The sequence below is a fragment of the Protopterus annectens genome, chromosome 8.part1 (genome assembly GCF_019279795.1).
Source record: "Protopterus annectens isolate FY-2018-M chromosome 8.part1, PAN1.0, whole genome shotgun sequence".
NCBI classification, from domain to species: Eukaryota; Metazoa; Chordata; order Ceratodontiformes; family Protopteridae; genus Protopterus; species Protopterus annectens.
This window is the reverse complement of record NC_056742.1, coordinates 301844223-301865706: the sequence shown is the minus strand read 5'-3', so window position 1 is coordinate 301865706 and position 21484 is coordinate 301844223. Positions and strand designations below refer to the sequence as shown.

Sequence of the window (21484 nt, the reverse complement as noted above, 5' to 3'; positions counted from 1 at the left end):
AGGTGCAGGATGTCATATTGGAGGCCAGAAGACCTTCTACTAGAAAAGCCTACTCCGCCAAATGGAAACTATTTTGTGCCTGGAATCAGAAAAAGGGCCAGAATCCTTGGGAAATAAATTTACCTCAAATATTACAGTACCTAGCTGAGATGTTAAACAGTGGACTTTCCTTCTCCTCCATCAAGATCCATGCTTCAGCCATTTCTGCACAATACAACACAGATCCTCCTTTATTCTCTCATCCTCTCAGTTCCTCAGAGGGGCTAAGAATATAAAACCCCCAAGGAAACCACCAGTACCTGCTTGGGACCTCAACTTCATTTTGGAAAAACTGACCCTGCCTCCATTTGAGCCAGCTGCTTCAACAGAACTGCAATATTTGCCATGGAAAACAGCCTTCCTTCTTGCTATCAGCTCAGCACGCAGGGTTTCGGAACTACAGGCCCTCATGGCTGTGCAACCTTTCATCATTTTCCATCAGGACAGAGTGTCCTTACGAACCAACCCTTCCTTTATGCCAAAGGTAGTATCCAGTGTAGCCTTGAATCAGACTATCCACTTACCTACCTTTTACCCTAACCCACAAAACAAAGGGGAAAGACTACTACATTCCTTGGACATTCACAGACAACTTTGTTATTATTTGGACAGGACAAAGCCATTCAGAAAATCCGAGCAGCTCTTTGTGTCCTATGCTACAGGTGCTCAAGGAAAGGCTATCTCCAAACAGACAATCTCAAAATGGATAGCCCACTGCATACGCTTTTGTTACTCATTTCATGGAAAAACTGTGCCTTCAAGCATCAGATCCCACTCCACAAGGGCCACAGCTACCTCTGCAGCTTTCCTCAGGGGGGTTCCTACCAAGGACATTTTGGAAGCAGCCACTTGGAGTTCTGTGCACACTTTCTCCAAGCACTATCACCTTCCACTTTACTCTAAATCTAGAGCGGGCTTTGCCACAGCAGTCTTGCAGGGCATCCTTGCTCCTCCTAGTTCCACTTAGTGCCTGCCACCCCTTTTTAGCTTTGTGATTCTACCCATCTGTTATGACTGCAGCTGTATGCACGATGAACATAGTACAGTTTTGTACCTACCATAAATGTAGATGTTCGAGTGATAATACAGCTGCAGTCCAGGTTTCCCTCCCTCCATCCCCTCTTGGGACAGGCCTTATGACAAACACCTTCTCATACAACCTGATTGGGGTATTCTTTTATGGTGTATTTGCTTGCAAACTACTGTTTTTTGATTATTCTATATTGCATTATTACATAAGTTTGTTTTGCCTTCCTTCTAGGGGCACCTGACATCTGGGGCAAGAAAAACTGAAGATGATGGCGTCGGCTGGTTCTTTTATACCCCTGCCGCACTGACATCAGTGAAGAAGCGACGACAACCGATGCCGGACCTAGACTTTGGAATTCGGCCGACCGAGGACCTGCCTGATGGCAGGATAACCCATCTGTTATGACTGCAGCTGTATTAGCACTCGAACATCTACATTTATGGTAGGTACAAAACTGTACTTTCTGCAGGGCCTCATAGCCAATCCTAACTCTTTATAGACCAGCCATCCAACCTTAGCTTTGGGATTCTACCCAAGTGTAATGACTGCAGCAGTGTAACATGATGAACATAGTACAGTTTTGTACCTACCATAAATGTAGATGTTCGAGTGTTCACACTGCTGCAGTCCAGGTTACCCTCCCTCCATCCCCTCTGTCCTAGCTGGACTTATCTATACCTTTCTATCCTTTACAACCTCTGTGGTGTATTTGCTTGTAACTGAAGGCATTGTTTTTATTTTATATATATGTTTTATTAGCAATATGTATTGCCTACCTACTTGAGGGCACCTGACATCTGGGGCAAGAAAAACTGAAGAAAATGGCGTCTGATGCAACTTATATACCCCTGGCACACTGACGTTAGGAAAGAAGCGACAGCAACCGACGCCGGACCAAGACTTTGGAACTCTGGCCGACTGTGGTACCGCCTGACGGCAGGATAACCCAAGTGTAATGACTGCAGCACTGTGAACACTCGAACATCTACATTTATGGTAGGTACAAAACTGTACTTTTCTCACCTTTCCTCAGGCTGCCAGATCTGTGCAGCTTTTAACCCCCGGGCCTTGCAAGATAGGAAGAGCAAGCTGATTTTGGCAGGTCTTCTACCCGTGGAATCAGCTTCTTCCTTTTCTCCCTCTGTAGCGACAACCACGGCTGTGGTTGCCCAACCATCTGGCCCTCCTCCCCTGTCTGGGACTCACCCACCCACCTCATCCCAGGGAGAGCGAGAGGCAAAAAATGACAGAAAAGAGAGAAGGGAGAGAAAGAGAGAGAGAAGCCATAAACTGCAGGCCGAATTGGACCCCTCGGCCCCTCCAGCTAAGGTTCTGTCTTCTCCACTAAAGATTACCAAGCCTCCTTCCACACGGCTCCGTTCCCCAAGCTTCTCTCCGGAGCCAGAGGAGGAAGCCCAACCACCTTCGAGGTCGTCGCGTCGGCCCTTTCCAGATCTACTCGTAGCATTTCGGAGGCAGATATGGAGCGGATGATGCTTCACTTCCTGCAAACTCAGCTGCAGATGGGAGTGTTGCTGCCTCCCCCCCCCCCCCAATAGCTCCTTTTCCGATCCACTACCGGGTTTCGGAGGCTTTGGATCCAAGGAGCCTCTGAGTCGAGGGGGGGGGTCTGCGCTGATGGTTATTGCTACCTCGACACCGGCCATGCCCTCGAGCGCATCGGATCCGAGGGGGCGTGTGTGTCTTTGGCTCCTTTGCTGTCGGAGCACACTGTCCACTCAGATCCGAGCGCTTCGGCTCTGACACTGATCCATTCGTCGGATCCGAGGTTGCCGTCCACCTGTCTTAGAGAGGCCGGTTCCCCATCGGCATTCGACGTTGTGGAGAGGGTTCTCTCTAGAGGATCGAGACCCCTCACTCTTTCCTCGGAATCCGCCCCCCGCTCCTGTGCTGCTCAGTTTGTCCTCCATCATCCAGTCCCAGGGACAGCCTGTGTCATTAACGCCTCAGCCAGTTCCCCTGGAGGAACATGAATCCATTGGTGAGCGCCCCTCAGACAGTCCCCCCCGAGGAGATTCATCACAAACACCTGTGCAAAAGGAGGCAGTTGGACTCCCCCGAGTCCCTCACTGAGGATACCGATTTGGAGGAAGGGGAAGGTTCTCCCAAGTCACCCCCCGACGACGTCTCCTTTGGAGACATTATGGAAATGCTCTGCCAAAGGGGGGGTGGTCCGCCAAAAAAACATTCCTCGGATGAATCTGTATTCCTGGAGGCATTCGACACAGGCCCATCTACCTGTTGGTGTCCCCCCCGGCCCAACCCCCTGGTCGACCTGATTACCACCAGGGCGTGGAAGGAACCGGACACTGTAGAGCCGATCCCCAGGAGGCCCGACAAGATACTTAGCCCCCCTGCAGACAAAGCTTTGTGGAGCAAGGGTTCCCCTGTAGATGCCATGGTGGTGGTGGCGGCCACCAAAAAGGAACTAGCTCAGGACAGTTCTTCAGTCCATCCCCCTGACAAGGAGTCTCTGGCAATGGACTGTATTGGAAAGTGGATGTTTGCTTCAGCCACCTTCTCTAGAGAAGTCGCTGAATTACTTGGCCCATGTAATCAGACTGCAGTGGGACCTGATTAAAGAGTACGCTGATTCTCCCCCAGAGTCCATGTCAGCCGAGGATAAACGGACTTTCTCGGCTCGTATGGCTATGCTCAAATCAGTGTCTAATACGTCTATGCGGGTACTCTCCCATGCCACGGAAGGAGCCGCTAGAGCTAGCGAGTCTGGTATCACCTTAAGGCGTCATGCCTGGCTTCGGCTTTGCGATTTTTCGGAACCTTTCAAGGCGTCCTTCGTGAATGCACCCTTTGATGGGTCTACTCTGTTCGGGAAGACAGTCTACAAAACACTGGTCCAGAGCGAGAAAGACGGGAAAACGCTGTCAGCTGTCGGAATCTGCTTCTCTACCCCTCAAAGGTCCTTCTCCAGGAACCAGCGAGGGCAGAAGAAGATGTGGTTCTGGAAATCTCAGCAGGCCCGGAACGCTCAGGAATCCATCTCCTCCAGAGGCAGAGGGGGACAAGGTGGACGCCAGCCCAGAGGCAGAGGGGGACAAGGTGAACGCCGGCCCAAAGGCAGATCGGGTCAGAAGATCTTCGGGTCACGGAAACCCTTTTCCGATCGACCCGTGCAGCAGCCCTGAGGGGTTGCCTGACTGCTCCTCTCTGGAGGCAGTCGGGGGGCATTTTTCGAGGCACCTGGCTCAATGGGAGTCAATCACGACAGATCGCTGGGTGCTTCAGATAATATCCAGAAGCTATTCAATCCCCTTCATAAACAAGCCCCCTTACTCAAGGCCCAGATGTCCCACCCACTCAAAGGGAGGTCCTGGCTTTGGAAATAGAAAAACTGTTAGAAAAAAGAGCCATCCAGTATGTGCCCCCAGACCAGTCCGGATCAGGCATCTACTCCAGGTTCTTTCTGGTGCCAAAAAAGACTGGAGACTTGAGGCCAATTCTCGACCTGTCAACAATGAACCTTTTTGTTGCTAAGGAGAAATTCTGGATGGTCATGCACCAGTCCATCCTGCCCCTCTTGCAGGAGGAGGACCTCAAGGATGCGTACTACCATATTCTCATGGACAGATGGTCCAGGAGGTTTCTCTGCTTTTGGCTAGGGGCCAGTCATTACCAGTTCAGGGTCCCACCCTTTGGTCTCACCACAGCCCCCAGGGTGTTCACCAAGGTCATGGTATTTGTAGCGGCCTGAGACTCCAGGGCATATAGGTCTTCCCCGTACCTAGACTGGCTCCTCACCACCCCCACCAGGCATCTTCTCCCTTTAGCCAGGGACAACTTCCTCCATTTATCATCCCAGTTGGGGGTCACTATAAATGTCAAGAAGTCGTTCGCCCAACCTGTTCAGGTTATAGACTTTATAGGGACCAGGATAGATTCCCTTCAGGTTAAGGCTTTCTTAACGCCAGACAGACTTCACAGCATGACTCTACATGCACTAGCTCTTCAGTCTCCTGCTCCCCCAGCAGAGTTAGTCCTGAGAGCTTTGGGGTCCATGGCGGCAGCGATTAATTTGATCCCTTACGCTCATCTGCACATGAGGGTTTTACAGTGGACTTTGCAAGTCCAGTGGTCCATTCTACTCCATCCGCTAGACTTGCCGATTCCCGTCAGCAGGGTTTGCAGGAACTCTCTCATGTGGTGGCTCCAATCCCGAGCCCTTCGGGAAGGACGACCTTTTGTTATGCCCCTACCCCAGACCACAGTGACCACGGACGCTTCCCACCTAGGGTGGGGGGGCATTGTACAGGCAGGACTGTTCAAGGCACATGGACTCAGACAGAGACCGTTCTGCATATAAATGTACTGGAGATGAGGACGGTCCTTTTAGAGTTGCAGGTCCTTCATGCCTTCCTTCCTCCGGGGACTGTTGCGATCCAGTCAGACAATATGTCAGTGGTCTGGTGTATCAACAAACAGGGGGAAACCAGGTCTTACCCTCTTTGCCGAGAAGCCATGAGAGTTTGGGAATGGGCGATTTCCACCAACTGCTTCCTGTTAGCAATGCACATTCCGGGTCGGTCCAACATTCTGGCGGACAAATTGAGCAGAACTCTCCTCTCCCCTTACGTATGGTCTCTGAATTCTTCCGTAGCGGAACAGATCTTCCTCAAGTGGGGTCAGTCTTGCTGCGATCTCTTCGCATCACCTTCCAACGCGAAGTGCAGCGAGTTTTTTGCTCTAATTCCTCCTTTAGGGGAAGCCCCCCAAGAGACTCTCTAGTCCATGCTTGGCTGCCCGGTCTTCTTTATGCGTATCCACCACTTCCGCTGATGACAAAATTTTTGCAGAAAGCTCGTCTGTTGGGGAGCAAGATTATCCTCATAGCCCCATTCTGGCCTTGTCAAGTCTGGTTCCCCTGCCTACGGTCTCATCTCATAGCTCATCTCTGGATCAGGGATCCCATTCCGGATCTGATTTCTCACCCCTCGAGAATGGCCCTGCCGAACTTAGATGAGCTGAAGCTTTCAGCTTGGCTGATCCAATTCCCTTAGTCGCCAGGACTCCCTGTATCTCTTCCCTAGTCAAGTCAATTCTGGTGGCAGCACATAAACCCTCTACCAGGAAGATTTGCAATAGTAAATGGAAACGTTTTTCCATTTGGGCTTCACATAAGAACTTGGATCCTTTTACTGCTTCTATTCCAGCGGTTCTAGAATTCTTGTCTCATATTTTTCAGAAGGGTCCAGTTCATCTACTGTAAATGTTCAGCTGGCTGCTATTTCCCATTTCCATATTGGGGACAACTTTGGTTCTCTCGCTGCTACCAGAATTTGTAAGGCCTTTCTAAAAGGTACCTTTGTTTTGAGACCTCCTATTAGAAATTCATCCCCACCGTGGGATCTGACCTTGGTTCTTCAGGCATTAGTCGCGCCTCCGTTTGAACCCACAGCTTACGTTGATCTGAAGTTCTTGTCATGGAAGACGGCCTTTTTGGTAGCCATTACCTCAGCCAGGAGAGTGTCGGAGCTTCAGGCTCTTTCTATCAAACCTCCTTACCTTGCATTTCACAAGGACATGGTATCTCTCAAGACTAATCCCTCTTTTCTTCCCAAAGTTGCTTCTGAGACTAACATTAATCAGTCCATTAATTTGCCATTTTTTTCCCCAATTACCAGAACAAACGGGAGTATAAACTTAATTTACTGGATGTTCACAGACAGTTACATTTTTATTTACACAGGACGGTTGTCTTTCTTAAATCTGACCAACTTTTCATCTCCTTTGCAAAATCTTTTCCAGGGAAACCAATTTCTAAAGTGACTCTTGCTAGATGGATTTAGAGTTGTGTTCTCTTAGCATATAGAGAATCTGGCTTGCCAGAACCAATGGGAGCTCATGCTCATTCTACGCGTTCTATGGCAATGTCTGCTGCATTCTGGTCTAGCTCTTTGCCGAGAAGCCATGAGAGTTTGGGAATGGGCGATTTCCACCAACCGTTTCCTGTTAGCAATGCACATTCCGGGTCGGTCCAACATTCTGGATGACATTTGTTCAGCGGCTACCTGGGCGTCCTCTCACCTTTATTTCTTATTATAAGCTAGATTTGGTGTCTAGAGGAAGGGCTGCTTTTGGCACTGCACTGCTCCAGAATATTCTTCCTTGAAGGTCTCCCAAGACTTCGGGTAGCTGGGGACTCTGTCCTACAGGTTGCTGATCAAATGAAGTTAACTGCTTCAGATAAAGAAGTTACATACTCACCGAAATGTTCCATCTGAGTAGGTAACTTCATTTGTCAGCAACCGTCCCTCCCTCCTTCCCCCTAACCTGAATAGTTATTTATCTGAACTCGAGGTTTGGATGCTCGAGTTTTGTTGTCTCTGAGTCAGGTTTTTCTCAGGTTGTTAGTTTTTTTGTTGTTTGTGCAGGTGGCAAACGCGATCTGAGGATTGGAAGGAGGTTGCAGGGTAGTATGGGTAAGGGGGTGGAGCTTGGAGCTCGGATCTTTAGCTTTGTATGCTGCCAGCTCATATCCGTATCGGATCCGTAACCCACAGGTTGCTGACAAATTACCTACTCAGATGGAACATTATGGTGAGTACATAACTACTTTTTTTATCTTCATAAAACCAAAGTTTTAGGAAATCTGACCAACTGTTTGTCTCTTTCCACTCTATAGCCCTGGAGAAAGCTGTGAACTAATAGACTATCTCGGCCTGGATTTCCAGGGCCATTTCCTTCTGCTGCCTACACCATGGAAAGACTTTTCAGGGCAATGTCAAAGCCCACTCCACCAGAGCAATGGCCACTTCGAGCATTTTTCAAGGGGCTGGACACTAATGCCATTCTTGAGGCAGCCACTTGGTCCTCAGTGCACACATTTACCAAACACTACAAATTAGATCATATCTTCAGGGCTATCCTAGACGGATTCCTGGAAACATCATCCAGGACACCCCCCCCCCCCCCAGTCCTCAGTGAGCTTTGGCACTCACCCACATGTAGAATACTGCAACATTGCAATAGAAGGACATAGGAAAGCTGTGTTAAATCTTACCATAACCTTAGAGGTCCATCTCTTCCATGTTGCAGTATTCCTTCCCTCCCACCTTCCCCTCTTGTCAGACTGCACTTGTTCTCTTGGGTGACAGTGGACAGCCTATGCCCTTAACAGGACTTGCTCCGACTGGAGCCTCTTTTAGGGTCTGAGAGCTGGTGCGTTCAGACGTCACTTTTATGGCCCACATTCCAGTTGCCATGTCCAATGCACCAAATCTTTGGAAACCTGGCCGATAGAACTGGAGAGGAAGAAGGGTAAAACCCACATGTAGAATACTGCAACATGGAAGAGAAGGACGTCTAAGGTTATGTTAAGATTTTACACAACTTTCCCTTAGAAGTATGAAGATAATGTAATAAAAGTGAGACCCCTAAGATAAACAGAAGGAAAATGCTCTGCATTTTGAAACAGATGCCAAACAACAAGTTTTCAGAACTCTGCATTTAATAAGCAGCACATTAAAGAAACAGTCTTACTTTTGATGGTATGCATTTTTTAGATGCACAACATTGTGAGGATGTTTAATTCAGAACAGGATTGAATTCCAAGAAACTGATGGGTAGTTCTGTTCAGATGGTTTATCTCATCTGTGTAATTCGTATTGAACAGATTTGCAACATTGTGAGAGTTTCACTCGGAACTAATTTCCAGTAAACTGGTTTTGTTTTGAGTTCTAGATTTGTTTCAGCATTTTGTAAATGTGGTATTTGTGCTTATTTTTAATTCTTCTTCGGAAGTCTTCTATATTGGAAGTTAAAAATGCTCTCAAATATTGTTTAGGAGTTTTTTGTCAGTATTTTTGTTCTTACTGATAGTACGCCATAGTGCCTTTTTTTAATTTTAGAGCTTGCAGATTCCATTAAATCTTTGCACTGCATACTGTTAATCGTCAGTGATGCTACAGTAGGCAGTGTTCAGGTATTGCATTGAAGACTGAGTTGATAGGACAGACCTTAAATTCATCACTTAGGATTTATTTCTAACAGAAAGGCAAACTAAGTCAGCAAGTCAATATTATGGTGAGTAATCCCACACTGTTCATGTATACATATGTGTGTGTATATATATATATATATATATATATATATATATATATATATATATATATATATATATACATACACATATATATATATATATATATATATATATATATATATATATATATATATATATATAATATGAGTAAGGCATTTCTGTGCAGTTTCTTGAGGCTGTGTTTCACCTGGTCTTTGTTGGGCAAGTAGTGGAGTGTACACAGTTTTGCTTTAATTCTACTTTATCACTGTTACGCAAATTGAAAGACCAGAATTAGCCTGCTTTAATACATACAGGTGTTTTACAAGTTGATTTTTGTCCATTTTCACTATATATGTTGTAATCGTTTGCATTATTTTGTTTTTTTTTTTCAGACAGTTAATTTTTTTTCTTTTTCTTGCTAGAAGAGAAACCAGAAAAGCAAGACAAAAGCATAAATGGTGAAGATAAAGGAGATTCTGGTGTAGATACTCAGAACAGTGAGGGCAATGCTGATGAAGAAGATCCACTAGGACCCAATGTGTATTATGACAAATCTAAATCCTTTTTTGACAATATATCATGTGATGACAACAGGTAATGTGACTTGTCCCCATGCTCTTTTTAAAGTAGATAGGGAATATCGTATGCCTGTCAGCTGTTACAGGAGTCCTTGATTTTTTACAGGAGTCTTGATTTTGTTTCTTGGTGATTTACCAGTGTACCTGTGCACCATGGATAAGGTACTTCTGCTCATCGGTGAACATTTTCAGTGTCTGTGAAAAAAGTTTTAAAACATGTATTTTCCTTACACCGACATCACGAGTAAAAATAGAAAAATTTAACCCCAGTGGTGTCTCCGTAAGAAAAATGTGTTGCATCCATACACCTAAATGTGTGCATCACCATGCACGTGTCTTCTGATGCAATGCACATTAACCTAAGGTGATTTCAAAGTAGGAAGTAGTAAATTTATTTGGGATGTAGTTTAAAAGTTTAGAAAGTTGAAGTAACAACAAAAAAAAACGTAAGAATGGATAGAGTGTGAAACTACAGTGTGACAGTTGACTCATTAAATGCTTCAATGTATGTATAAAAGTACTTTAGCAAATCACTTTAAAAGTTTATTACACATTTATTGTGTGTATGGATGGGGATATATTGCTGTAAAGCAGATGAAAACTCTACATTTGCTACATAGTTGGATGACGAGGAAGGCTCTTGATTAGAGAGTTGAGGGTTGCATAATGGTTAAGGTGTTTGCCTCACAGACACAAGGTACAGGGTTAGATTCTCACATTTGAAGAAATTGGCTAGGTTTAAATTGGCCCACAAAGCAGCTAACCTAGTATATTTCTATGGATCTATGAATGGGTTGCTGAATGCCAAGTGTAAATTCATTTGGGTGGCAGAAGTATAGAATTCCCTGTTGCCGCTTCCTAAAACATAATTCAGAGTTTCTTTGGTTAGAAAAGCTGTTGCTGATTAGTGTTAAGGGCCTGTGCAGTACATTCAGTTTCTTTAACAAATGTCTAGTGAGAGGCAGTACTTCATATGCAGCAATTTGTAAACCCATCCTGTTTTTTCATACACCTGCAACAGTATTCTTTTGGCGAGTTACTAATGCATCTTTATATCTGGTTTGGAATTCTGTAATTTCAGTACATTAAAATTTTTACAGGCTACTGAAAGCTGTGGTGTGCACATTATGCCTTTACTAAGATCTAATCTTATGAGAAGATGACCTTGCCTGTCTTTTGGGTTTCTAATACTGTGATGGGAATTGTCCTCGTTCCTAAGACAAAGTATAATTAAAGACGTGAAGTTGTTTTATCTCGCCGTGCATTCTTTACCGATGGGTACGGAGCCGATCCCTCTACTTCGAGTCGGCCGGTTGCAAGGCTTGAGGCCAACTCCCCTATCTCATGATACACTTAGTTACCTCAGATCTAGTTTGCCGCTGCAATAGATTGGAGGTTCGGCAATAGCTCGGGCCAGTAAAACTGTTTTCTACTTACTTAATTACTTGTGTTTAGATAATTAGTTTAAATAGTTTATAAAGCTCTTACAGATTTTTGGGTGTGTTTACCTGCATTTATTCCCTTCCCTTAGTGTGCTTAAAAATTGTAGTTGTCCTCTTGTTTTTAGGCCTGGTTAAAAACCTTTTTCTATTTACTAGTGTGTGTTTAGTCAGTGACCTTTTGTCACATTTCATACTAAATAGTTAAATTGTAGTGATTTGCTGTGTGGTGTGTTTAGCCTTAATTTTTTTTTAGAAAAGGCTTGAATTTAATAATTACTATTGAAATTTCTTTTGTAGTTATTCCTTGGAATATTTAGACAAGTGTGTTGTTTCTTATAGCAGCTGTCCTCTTTTTTCCTTGCATAGTCTGCTCATATTGTGTGTTTAGACAGTTTGTGGTGACAATTTACCTTTTCCTGTCACCACTTTGTTTACAGTAGCATTACTCTGTGTGTGTGTGTGTGTGTGTGTGTGTGTGTGTGTGTGTGTGTGTGTGTGTGTGTGTGTGTGTGTCTCAGCCTGTTTTTATTTAAGGCTGTTATAGGGTGGCTTAATGGCTAAGGTGTTTGCCTTACAAACACAAGGTGCAGGGTTTGGGTATCACAAGAGATAATTGGCTAGGCTTAAAATGGCTCGCAAGGGCAGTTAGCTGAGTACTGAACTATGAACTATTGCTAATTACTGTTTAAGTTGTTTTTGTGGTTTCAGTAATTTGCTCTGTGACATTACAGTGGCTGACCAAAATCCTAAGTCAGGTTTCAAAAAGTGCCCAAAATGTGGCCAAAAGATGTCTGTAACAGACAGCCATGTAAATTGTGTGTACTGTGTAGGAGCCCTGCATTTACAGGATAGCTGATGTTCTTAGTGTTTCACTGTTGCAGTCATTACATTTGGGTAATCTGCTGGCAGGTTGCCCTCAGTCGGCCTGAATTCCAAAGTCTTGGGTCCTGTGTCGGTTGCTGTCTCCTCTTCCATGACATCAGGTCGTCAGGGGTATAAAACAAGCAGCCAACTCCATTTTCTCAAGTCTTTCTTGCCGCGGGGTGCCCGAAGCAGAAGCAGTTCGCAAGTGCCGGTCGGCCGACTCCTGAAATTTTCGAATTCAAGTTTCAGAACTGAAGTCTTCACTAAAGCCCCGTTGGGGAAACTTTTTTCTTGCTCCATACCGATGTCAGAAAAAGTTAATAAATGTATTACTTGTGAGAAGCAAATGCCTCATAAGGATTTTCATTTATACTATATTCCTTGCCTAGGCCCTGATCTCAATGTGCCTGGCTGTCGGTTTTTTGCTAGATTTAACCAACGCACCATTAAGCATCGGTATATTTTTGCCTCAAAATATTTTGGAAACAGATGTAACTACCCTGAAATGTCGTTGGATAGCAATCCGGCTACCAGAGTACACAAAAAATGCAAAGAAAAGGACAGAGACGGACCGTCAAGGTCCAAAACCGACTATGAAGCTTCTCCTAAGCCAGTCGCCGGTTCGCCCGTATTCAGTGTGGCGCTTTCGCATCCCCTGATACCCACTACTTTCGAGTCGCAGGCTCCTACCGAGACCCATGTGGAGTCCGGCACGCTGCAAGATTCTCAAAGAATTGTAGCCACGGATGTGTCTCGGATGGGTCCAGAGCCGCTGAGCAGGCACCGGCTTCTGAGGGTGTATTCAGGCCTCAAAATTTTTATGTAAAACCGACGCCAGCTTCAAAGTCAGAGACAAAAGCAACTTCTGAAGCTAAAAAACGATGCTTGAGCCACTTGCACAGGCCTCTATGCCCAAAAAACAGATGATTAAAATGGCTGATGACCTAATTACCTTGATCAGAGGTTCCCAACCCCCTCCTGATAAGAGGCCTAGGCAAGACACTGATTATGAATCTTCAGATCATCTTTCTATTTCTTCTGATTCCTCTTCTGATCAGGAAGTATCTATACCTCCCTATGAGGATTCTGATGCAGAGGAATCTATCCCATCTGCATCACCTCCTGAGGATTATTCATTTGGAGAAACCCTGCATACTTTGAGGGAGCATATGTTCTTCATACCACATTGCTGCAGTCCTAACACTTGGGTAATCCGCTGTCCCAGTCGGCCCGAATACCAAAGTATATGGCTGACGTCGGTCAAGGCGCATTAGTCTGACGTCAGGACGTCAGGGTACAAATGCGCATGACCGACGTCATATCCTCAGTCTTTTTTGCCGCATGGTCCGATGCAGAAGCAGTTTTGCGAGTGCAGGTTGGCGTTCTGAAATTTTCTGAAGCCGGAGTTTCAGACCGAATCAAAGTTGGCTAAGTACCCCGTTAGAATATTTTGGTTTTTCTTGCCTCAGTATTTAACCGGATGTCAGAAAAAGTGAATAACTGTATTTCTTGTGGGAAACAGATACCTCATAGGGATTACCATACATTGTGTATACCTTGTTTAGGGCCTGAGCACGACGTTGTTGGATGTCGCTCTTGTGCTAGATTTAACAAACGCACTATAAAGAGAAGGTTAGACTGTGCCAGGTTAGTTTTTGGGAAGCGTTGTAATTATAAAATGCCGTCGGATGCTCCAACGCCCGCTTCGTCCAAAAAGCGCAAGGATAAAGCAGCAAAGCCTAGGTTGGAAGAACCGTCAGTCCCGGACGTCTGTTCTTTAGAAGGCTCAGTGGAGCCGGAGGTTCTGCCAGAAGTTTCTTTGGAGTCTCAGGGAGACTTTACTGTTACAAGATGTGTCTTCTCAGGAGGTAGGCCAGGCTGAAGGGGCTTCTCAGGTGGCTGTTCTCCCCTCTCTTCCTAAGGTGGTTAGGCCCTCCCCTTCTGTTTCCAAGGCTTCTTTGAGAGGCAGGCCAGGTTTATCTTCAGTGGGGGTCTCTCCTAGTTCTTCAGGATCTTTGCCTAAGAAACATATGCTTAAAATGGCAGAAGATTTGATTACTATGATTAGAGGTTCTATACCCCCTCCTGATAAGAGGCCTAGGGTGGAACCTGAGCTTGAGAGTTTTGAGCAGTGTTCGAGGCTCCTGAGTCTTCGGCTGAAGACTTGCAGGAGTATCCTCCTTATTCTGATTCTGATGTGGATGATTCTACTCCTTCGGCTTCTCCTCCTGAGGATTTCTCTTTTCAGAGACTCTTCATTCCATGAGGGAGCATTTTAAATGGGAAGGCCAAGATTTCTCTGATTCCAGGAAGAGGCTTAGGGAATTTTGTTTTACCCCAGCATAGGCCTTTAGCTATACCTCCTGTTCTGGATGTGGTGGAAGATGTTTTGCAGAGGCTTCCTGAACCCTGATTCTTTGCCTCCTGCCCCAGTTAAACCAGATAGGTATTATAGGGTGCCTGAAGCTCATAAGTATCTTTTAAGAGTCCTAGGGCAGACCCAGAAACTGTTTCTCAGGGGCCTAAAGGTGTTAAGGCTTCTGTTGTTAAAAATCCTGTTCCTCCTGATAAAGAGGCAAGGGCTTTGGATAGATGGGGAAAGAAGGTGTATACTTCTTCCACTTTAGCCATGAGGGCTTTGAATTGCCAGTTCCACATGTTAAAATATCAAAATTATCTCCTTTCACAATTGAAGTCTAAGGTGGATGCTCTGGCGGAAGATATTGAGTGTAAAGAGTTGCAGGATTTAGTTCATGTGTCTGAACAGGTGGGCAAGCATTCCTTGCAATGTGGTTTTGATGCTGTGCAGGCCTCTTCGAGGTTGGCTGCCACTGGTTCTGTTCTTGAGGCACGCCTGGCTAAGGGATCAGAATTTAGCTGAGCATGTTAAGACAAGGATTTTGGATGCTCCCTTACAGTCTGACGTGTTGTTTGGTTCGCCTGTGGAAGCTGTTTTAAAGAAAATGGAGGACAAGGCTAAGTCTATGCAGACTGTTAAAGATTTTGCAGGTTCAGCCTCCAAGTTTAGTAGAAATTGGCCCACTAAGGGATGGACATATCCTGCTTATGATTCCCAGTCTAGGGGTAGGTCTAGACGTGGTAGGGGCAGAGCTCAAGGTTCTTTTAGGCCTAGAACATGGAGTTCACCTGCTCAGTCTTCTGGTGAGGGCAGGGGTCAGTCCTTTCAGTAAACAGACCCAATGACCTGCCTTTTCAGCTGCCAGTGCTTTCTCGTCTGGCAGCACCTTTGGGAGGAAGGCTGGCACTTTTCAAAGAAAATTGGACTTTAATTACCCAAGACAGATGGGTATTGGATATCATTCACCACGGTTACAGGTTTTATTTCCATACCTTGCCTCCTTTCAAAGGCATGCCAGACATTCCTCCTCTACAAAGAAAAGAGGCTCACAAGCAAATTTCGCTGTTACTCCAAATAGGGGCCATTCAGCCGGTTCCTGTGCCAGAAAGGGGCCTAGGATTTTATTCTCGCCTGTTCCTAGCACCAAAGAAGGGGAACACGTGGAGACCAATTTTGGATTTATCTATCCTCAACACTTATCTGGACATTCCCAAGTTCAAAATGTTGACGTTACAACAGCTTTTACCTCTGCTGGGCAAGGATCACTGGATGGTAACTTTAGATCTCAAGGAGGCTTACCTTCATGTACCTATCAGACTAAGTTGCAGGAAGTATCTGCGTTTCGAGCTGGGAATTCCCATTATCAGTTCTCTGCATTGCCCTTTGGCTTATCTACTGCCCAGAGTATTCACAAAGGTTCTGGCTCCAGTGATAGCTTACTTCAGGCTAAAAGGAATACAAATCTATCCTTACTTGGACGACTGCCTGATTCTGGCTCAAGAAAAGGAAGACCTTTTACAGCATTTGGAATATGTGATAGCAGTGCTAAGATGCCTGGGGTATTCTGTGAGCGAAATAAAGTCCAGTCTAGTACCCTCTCAAGACATGTGCTTTCTGGGTGTGAGACTGAATACAGCAACCCAGATGGCCTTTTTAACCCCGGACAAGCAAAAGAATCTTTCCCTTTACTTCCATCAACTATCTCTTCAGTCCGGGCTGACTGCAAGGACAGTCCTTCAAGCCTTAGGGTTCATGGCATCTTGTATTCTGGTGCTTCCCAATGCCAAACTGCATATGAGGAAGCTGCAATGGTATCTAAAAAATGTATGGACACAGCACTGCCAGGATTTGGACACTGTCATTCAAATAATACCTTGCATTCAAAAGGAATTTTGGTGGTGGGCTCAGGAATGTCACCTAAACAAGGGACTCTCTGTGACCCGGCCAGAGGCAGTCAAATTCTGACGACAGATGCCTCAGACATAGCTTGGGGAGCTCATCTGAATGGAAAGTGGATACAAGACAAGTGGCCTGCCAGACTACAGCATCTACATATCAACATGAAGGAGATGTTAGCAGTCCAGTTTGCATTAATGGCTTTCAAGGAGTTACTTCTTCCAGGGCAGGTGTTGATTCTAACAGACAACACAACTGTCATGTGGTACATCAACAAACAAGGGGAACACATTCTTACCCTCTATGCAGGCAAGCAATGATTTTATGGGAGACTGCGCTCAGCTTGCAACTAACTCTTCAGGCAAGGTTTCTGCCGGGAGCACAGAACTCCTTAGCAGATGTGTTAAGCAGACAAATCATGGATCCCCACGAGTGGAAACTGGATCTTCATGTATTTCGAAATTGACAGTGTCATGGGGAACTCCAGACATAGATCTGTTCGCTTCTCCACTAAACCACCAGCTGCCAAAGTTTTGCACAAAAGGTTTCATCACACAGCTTGGAAAGTGGATGCTCTTTCTTTCAGTTGGACAAATCTTCATGTGTATGCCTTTCCACCTCTGCCTCTTCTCCCAAAGGTACTCCTAAAGGTCAGACAAGACAAGCCAAGGATGATTTTAATAGCTCCACATTGGCCTCGGCAACACTGGTACCCATTACTGAGGAGTCTGGTAAGGAAGCCTCCATGGCCTTTACCTTTGATTCCACACCTATTGTCTCAGAGGGACGGTCATCTACTCAATGTCAAGCTTCACTCTCTTCATCTAACAGCCTGGCATATTCTGTTTTGAAACACAGCAGGTCTCAACTTCCTCAACAAGTTTTGAATGTGATTATGGAAGACAGAAGACCTAGTACAAGGAAAGTGTACGCAGAAAAATGGAAGAGATTTTTATTTTGGAGTGCAGCAAAGAATTTGGAGGTTTCTGAGCCTAATTTGAGTGTGGCTCTTCAATATCTGACTGAGTTATTGGACAAAGGTTTGTCTTTCTCTTCCATTAAGATTCATGCTGCAGCAATTTCAGCTCACTATGATTGTGACCCACCATTGTTTTCTCATCCTTTGTTCAAGCAATTTCTTAGAGGGGCAAAGAATATAAGACTCCCGTGAGAGCTCCTACTCCTGCTTGGGATCTCAATTTTGTGTTGGAGAAACTTACTCTACAACCTTTTGAGCCTGCGGCTACTGCTGAGTTGAAATATTTGTCATGGAAGACTGCTTTTTTGTTGGCCATTACTTCTGCAAGAAGGGTTTCTGAATTGCAGGCCCTTATGGCGGTTGAGCCTTTTTTGATTTTCCATAAGGATAGGGTATCATTACGTACTAATCCTTCCTTTATGCCTAAGGTGGTTTCTAGTGTGGCTTTGAACCAAACTATTCATTTGCCTACTTTTTATGCAGATCCCCAAAATAAGGGGGAAAAGATTTTGCACACTTTAGATATACACAGGCAGTTGCATTATTATTTAAGCAGGACTAAGGATTTTAGGCAGTGTCAGCAGTTGTTTGTTTCTTTTGCTTTGAGTTCTCAGGGCAAGCCTGTGTCAAAACAAACTATTTCTAAGTGGATTGGGTTTTGCATTGCATTTTGTTATTCCCATCATGGCAAGGAGATTCCAGCTGGGATTAGGCCTCATTCCACTAGGGCTACTGCCACTTCAACAGCATTTCTAAGGGGGGTGGCTACTAAGGATATTTTGGAGGCAGCTACTTGGAGTTCAGTGCATACTTTCTCTAAGCATTACCACCTTCCTCTCTACTCTAAGTCTAGGGCTGGTTTTGCCACGGCTATTTTGCAGGGCATGTTGACAGCTCCTGCTCCTTTATGATTTGCCAGCCTCCCTTACCTCTGCTTTGGGATTCTACCCAAGTGTTAGGACTGCAGCAATGTGGTATGAAGAACATAGTACAGTTTTGTACCTACCATAAATGTAGATGTTCGAAGATCCACATTGCTGCAGTCCAATTTACCCTCCCTCCTTCCCTCTGTGTTTAGGGGTGGTTGTGTGGGTGGGGTTATACTCTTGTAAATTTGTATATATTGTATATATATATATATATATATTTGGTGCAGGAGTGTTTGGTGTTTTTTGGTTTTGGCCTTATCCTTTTAGGGTCTTCTGACATCTGGGGCAAGAAAAGACTGAGGATATGACGTCGGTCATGCGCATTTGTACCCTGACGTCCTGACGTCAGACTAATGCGCCTTGACCGACGTCAGCCATATACTTTGGTATTCGGGCCGACTGGGACAGCGGATTACCCAAGTGTTAGGACTGCAGCAATGTGGATCTTCGAACATCTACATTTATGGTAGGTACAAAACTGTACTTTTCACTGGGAGAGAGTCATGATTTCTCAGAATCAAAAAAGAGGCTCAGGGATTTCCTTCTCCCTCAGCATAGGCCTTTAGCCATACCTCCTGTTTTAGACATTGTGGATGATGTGTTTTCAGAGTCAGGGTTGACTCCAGACTCCTTACCTCTGGCTCCCAGCAAGCCAGACAGATATTACAGGGTCCCTGACTCGCACAAATTTTTATTTAGAAACCCTGCTGTTGACCCTGAAACTATTTCACAGGGTCCTAAGGGGTTAAGGCCTCAACAGCAAAAAATCCTACCCCCTCTGACAGAGATTCAAGGGCACTGGATAGATGGGGAAAGAAGGTTTATACATCTGCAGCCTTGGCAATTAGGGCCTTAAACTGCCAGTTTCATATGCTCAAGTATCAACATGTTATGGGATTGCTGAAACAGAAAATGATGTTGATTTCTGAATGTGCAGAAAATAAAGAATTGCAGGAATTATTGCATGCATCAGAACAAGTTGGAAAGCATACTTTGCAATGTGGTTTTGATTCCTTAGAGGCCTCCTGCAGGGCTGCAGTTACTGGATCTGTGATTAGGAGGTATGCCTGGCTAAAAGAGCAAAATTTGCCTGATCATGTTAAAGCTAAATTACTGGATACACCTTTACAGCATGATACTCTGTTTGGTAATAAGGCAGAAGAGGTTTTAAAGAAAATGGAAGGCAAAGCTAAGTCTATGCAAACTGTAAAAGACTTCTTACAAGTGCAGCCACCAAGATTCAGTAGACACTGGCCTACAAAAAAATGGTCCTTTCCTGTGTCCGACAGAGCTCAAAGGGGCAAATCCAGATGCCCTAAAGGTTCTAGATACCAGGCACAAGATTATTACAGGTCAAAGCAATGGGGTGCTTCTACCTCCAAATCTGGAGGAGATAAAGAGCAACCCTACAGTAAACAGACTCAATGACTTCCCTCTGCCATCACCAAGCACTTACCTTTTGGCAGCACCCTTAGGGGGACAATTTAGCACTTTTTGCTCAAAATTGGCAGTTAATAACCCAGGACAAGTGGGTGCTAAACATAATATCTCAGGGATACAGGGTCTGCTAAAAAATCAATGGGCAGAGGCACAGAAACAGGTTACATCCCTCATGGATATGAGGGCTATTCAGCCAGTACCAGAACAAGAAAAAGGACAAGGTTTTTATTCAAGACTGTTCTTGGTACCCAGAAAAGACCAGGCCTGGTGCCCAATACTGGACTTATCAATTTTGAACACATACCTGGACATTCCAAAATTCAAAATACTAACTTTACAGCAGCTTCTGCCCATGCTGGGCAAGAACGCTTGGCTGGTGACATTAAATTTAAGAGGCATGTCCCAATAAGGGAAACGTGCAGAAGATACATCCGCTTCAAGGCTGGCTTTATGCATTACGAATTCTCTGCGCTGCCCTTTGGCTTATCTACTGCGCCCAGGGTCTTTACAAAGTGCCTGGCACCAGTAATTGCATTTTGCAGACAAAAAGTATACAAATTTATCCTTACTTGGACGACTGTCTCATTCAAGCAGAGAACAAGGACATTCTTCTTCAGCATCTGCCGTTTGTGAAAAGGCTTCTAACATGCCTAGGGTACACAATAAATGAAAAGAAATCACAACTGGTACCCTCTCAAAAGATAATATTCCTGGGTGCAAGCTTGAATACAACTGCCCAGATGGCTTTCCTCACACCAGACAAAGGCAACTGACTACTTACTTCAAACTGGCAACAAAAACCCAGTTATCTGCAAGACAAACTCTGCAGGCTTTGGGGTTCATGGCATCCTGCCATCCTACTGATTCCATATGCAAGACTGCATATGAGGAAACTACAACAGTACCTAAAAAGTTTATGGAGTCAACATTGTCTCTGTCTGGAAGCAATGGTTCCTCTCATTCCCTGCCTACAACAGGAGTTTCTATGGTGGGCAAAGGCATGTCACCAGAACATGGGACGGGCTTTTACTCTACCCCCTGTCAGCTAAACCTTAACAACAGACTCATCAGATTATGCCTGGGGGACCCACCTGGCAGGAGGATGCATTCAGGGCATATGGACTCCAAAACAAATGCATCTGCATATCAATCAAAAGGAGATGTTAGCTGTTCAAAATGCCCTGACAGCCTTCAAGGACTTCCTTCATCCAGGACAACACCATGGTGATGTGGTATATAAACAAGCAGGGGGGCACGCACTCATACCACCTTTGCAGACTAGCCATGGCACTGTGGGACACAGCCTTGCCTTACTAAGTACATCTTCAAGCTCAATTCCTGCCAGGAAAGCAAAATACTCTGGCAAACGACTTAAGCAGAAACCTTATGGATCCTCACGAGTGGAAACTAGATCCTAAAGTCTTCAGCATGATAATAAAGAAATGGGGGAGACCGGACATAGACCTATTTGCCTCTCCTCGAAATTATCAGCTGAAAAAATTCTGCACAAGGACTTGTCACGGACAAGCATGGAAAGTGGACGGCCCTATCCTTCAGTTGGAAAAACCTATCAGTTTATGCCTTTCCTCCTCTGTCTCTTCTTCCCAAGGTGCTACTAAAAGTCAGACAGGAGAAACCACAGATGATACTAATTGCCCCGGACTGGCCCCGCCAATACTGGTGCCCTATCCTACGGAAAATGTGTCAATTCCCAGCTTGGTACTTACCTCAAATACCTCACTTACTGTCCCAGCAAAACCATCAAATCCTGCACAATCAGCTCTAAACAATGAACCTGGCAGCATGGCTGATCATGTAGTTATTCAAACACCATCTCTCAGTAAAGCTGTGATGGATGTCATTCTG

General features: G+C 45.1%; 1 protein-coding gene across 1 annotated transcript in view; it reads left to right on the top strand.

Moving 5' to 3' along the window:
* The window catches only part of LSM14A (LSM14A mRNA processing body assembly factor), a 612302-nt gene that overhangs the window by 405331 nt on the left and 185487 nt on the right, over window positions 1-21484 (top strand). The window contains exon 8 of the mRNA XM_044081890.1: window positions 9554-9725. Within this exon, the coding sequence (XP_043937825.1) occupies window positions 9554-9725 (172 nt within the window). The remainder of the gene's footprint in view (window positions 1-9553; window positions 9726-21484) is intronic.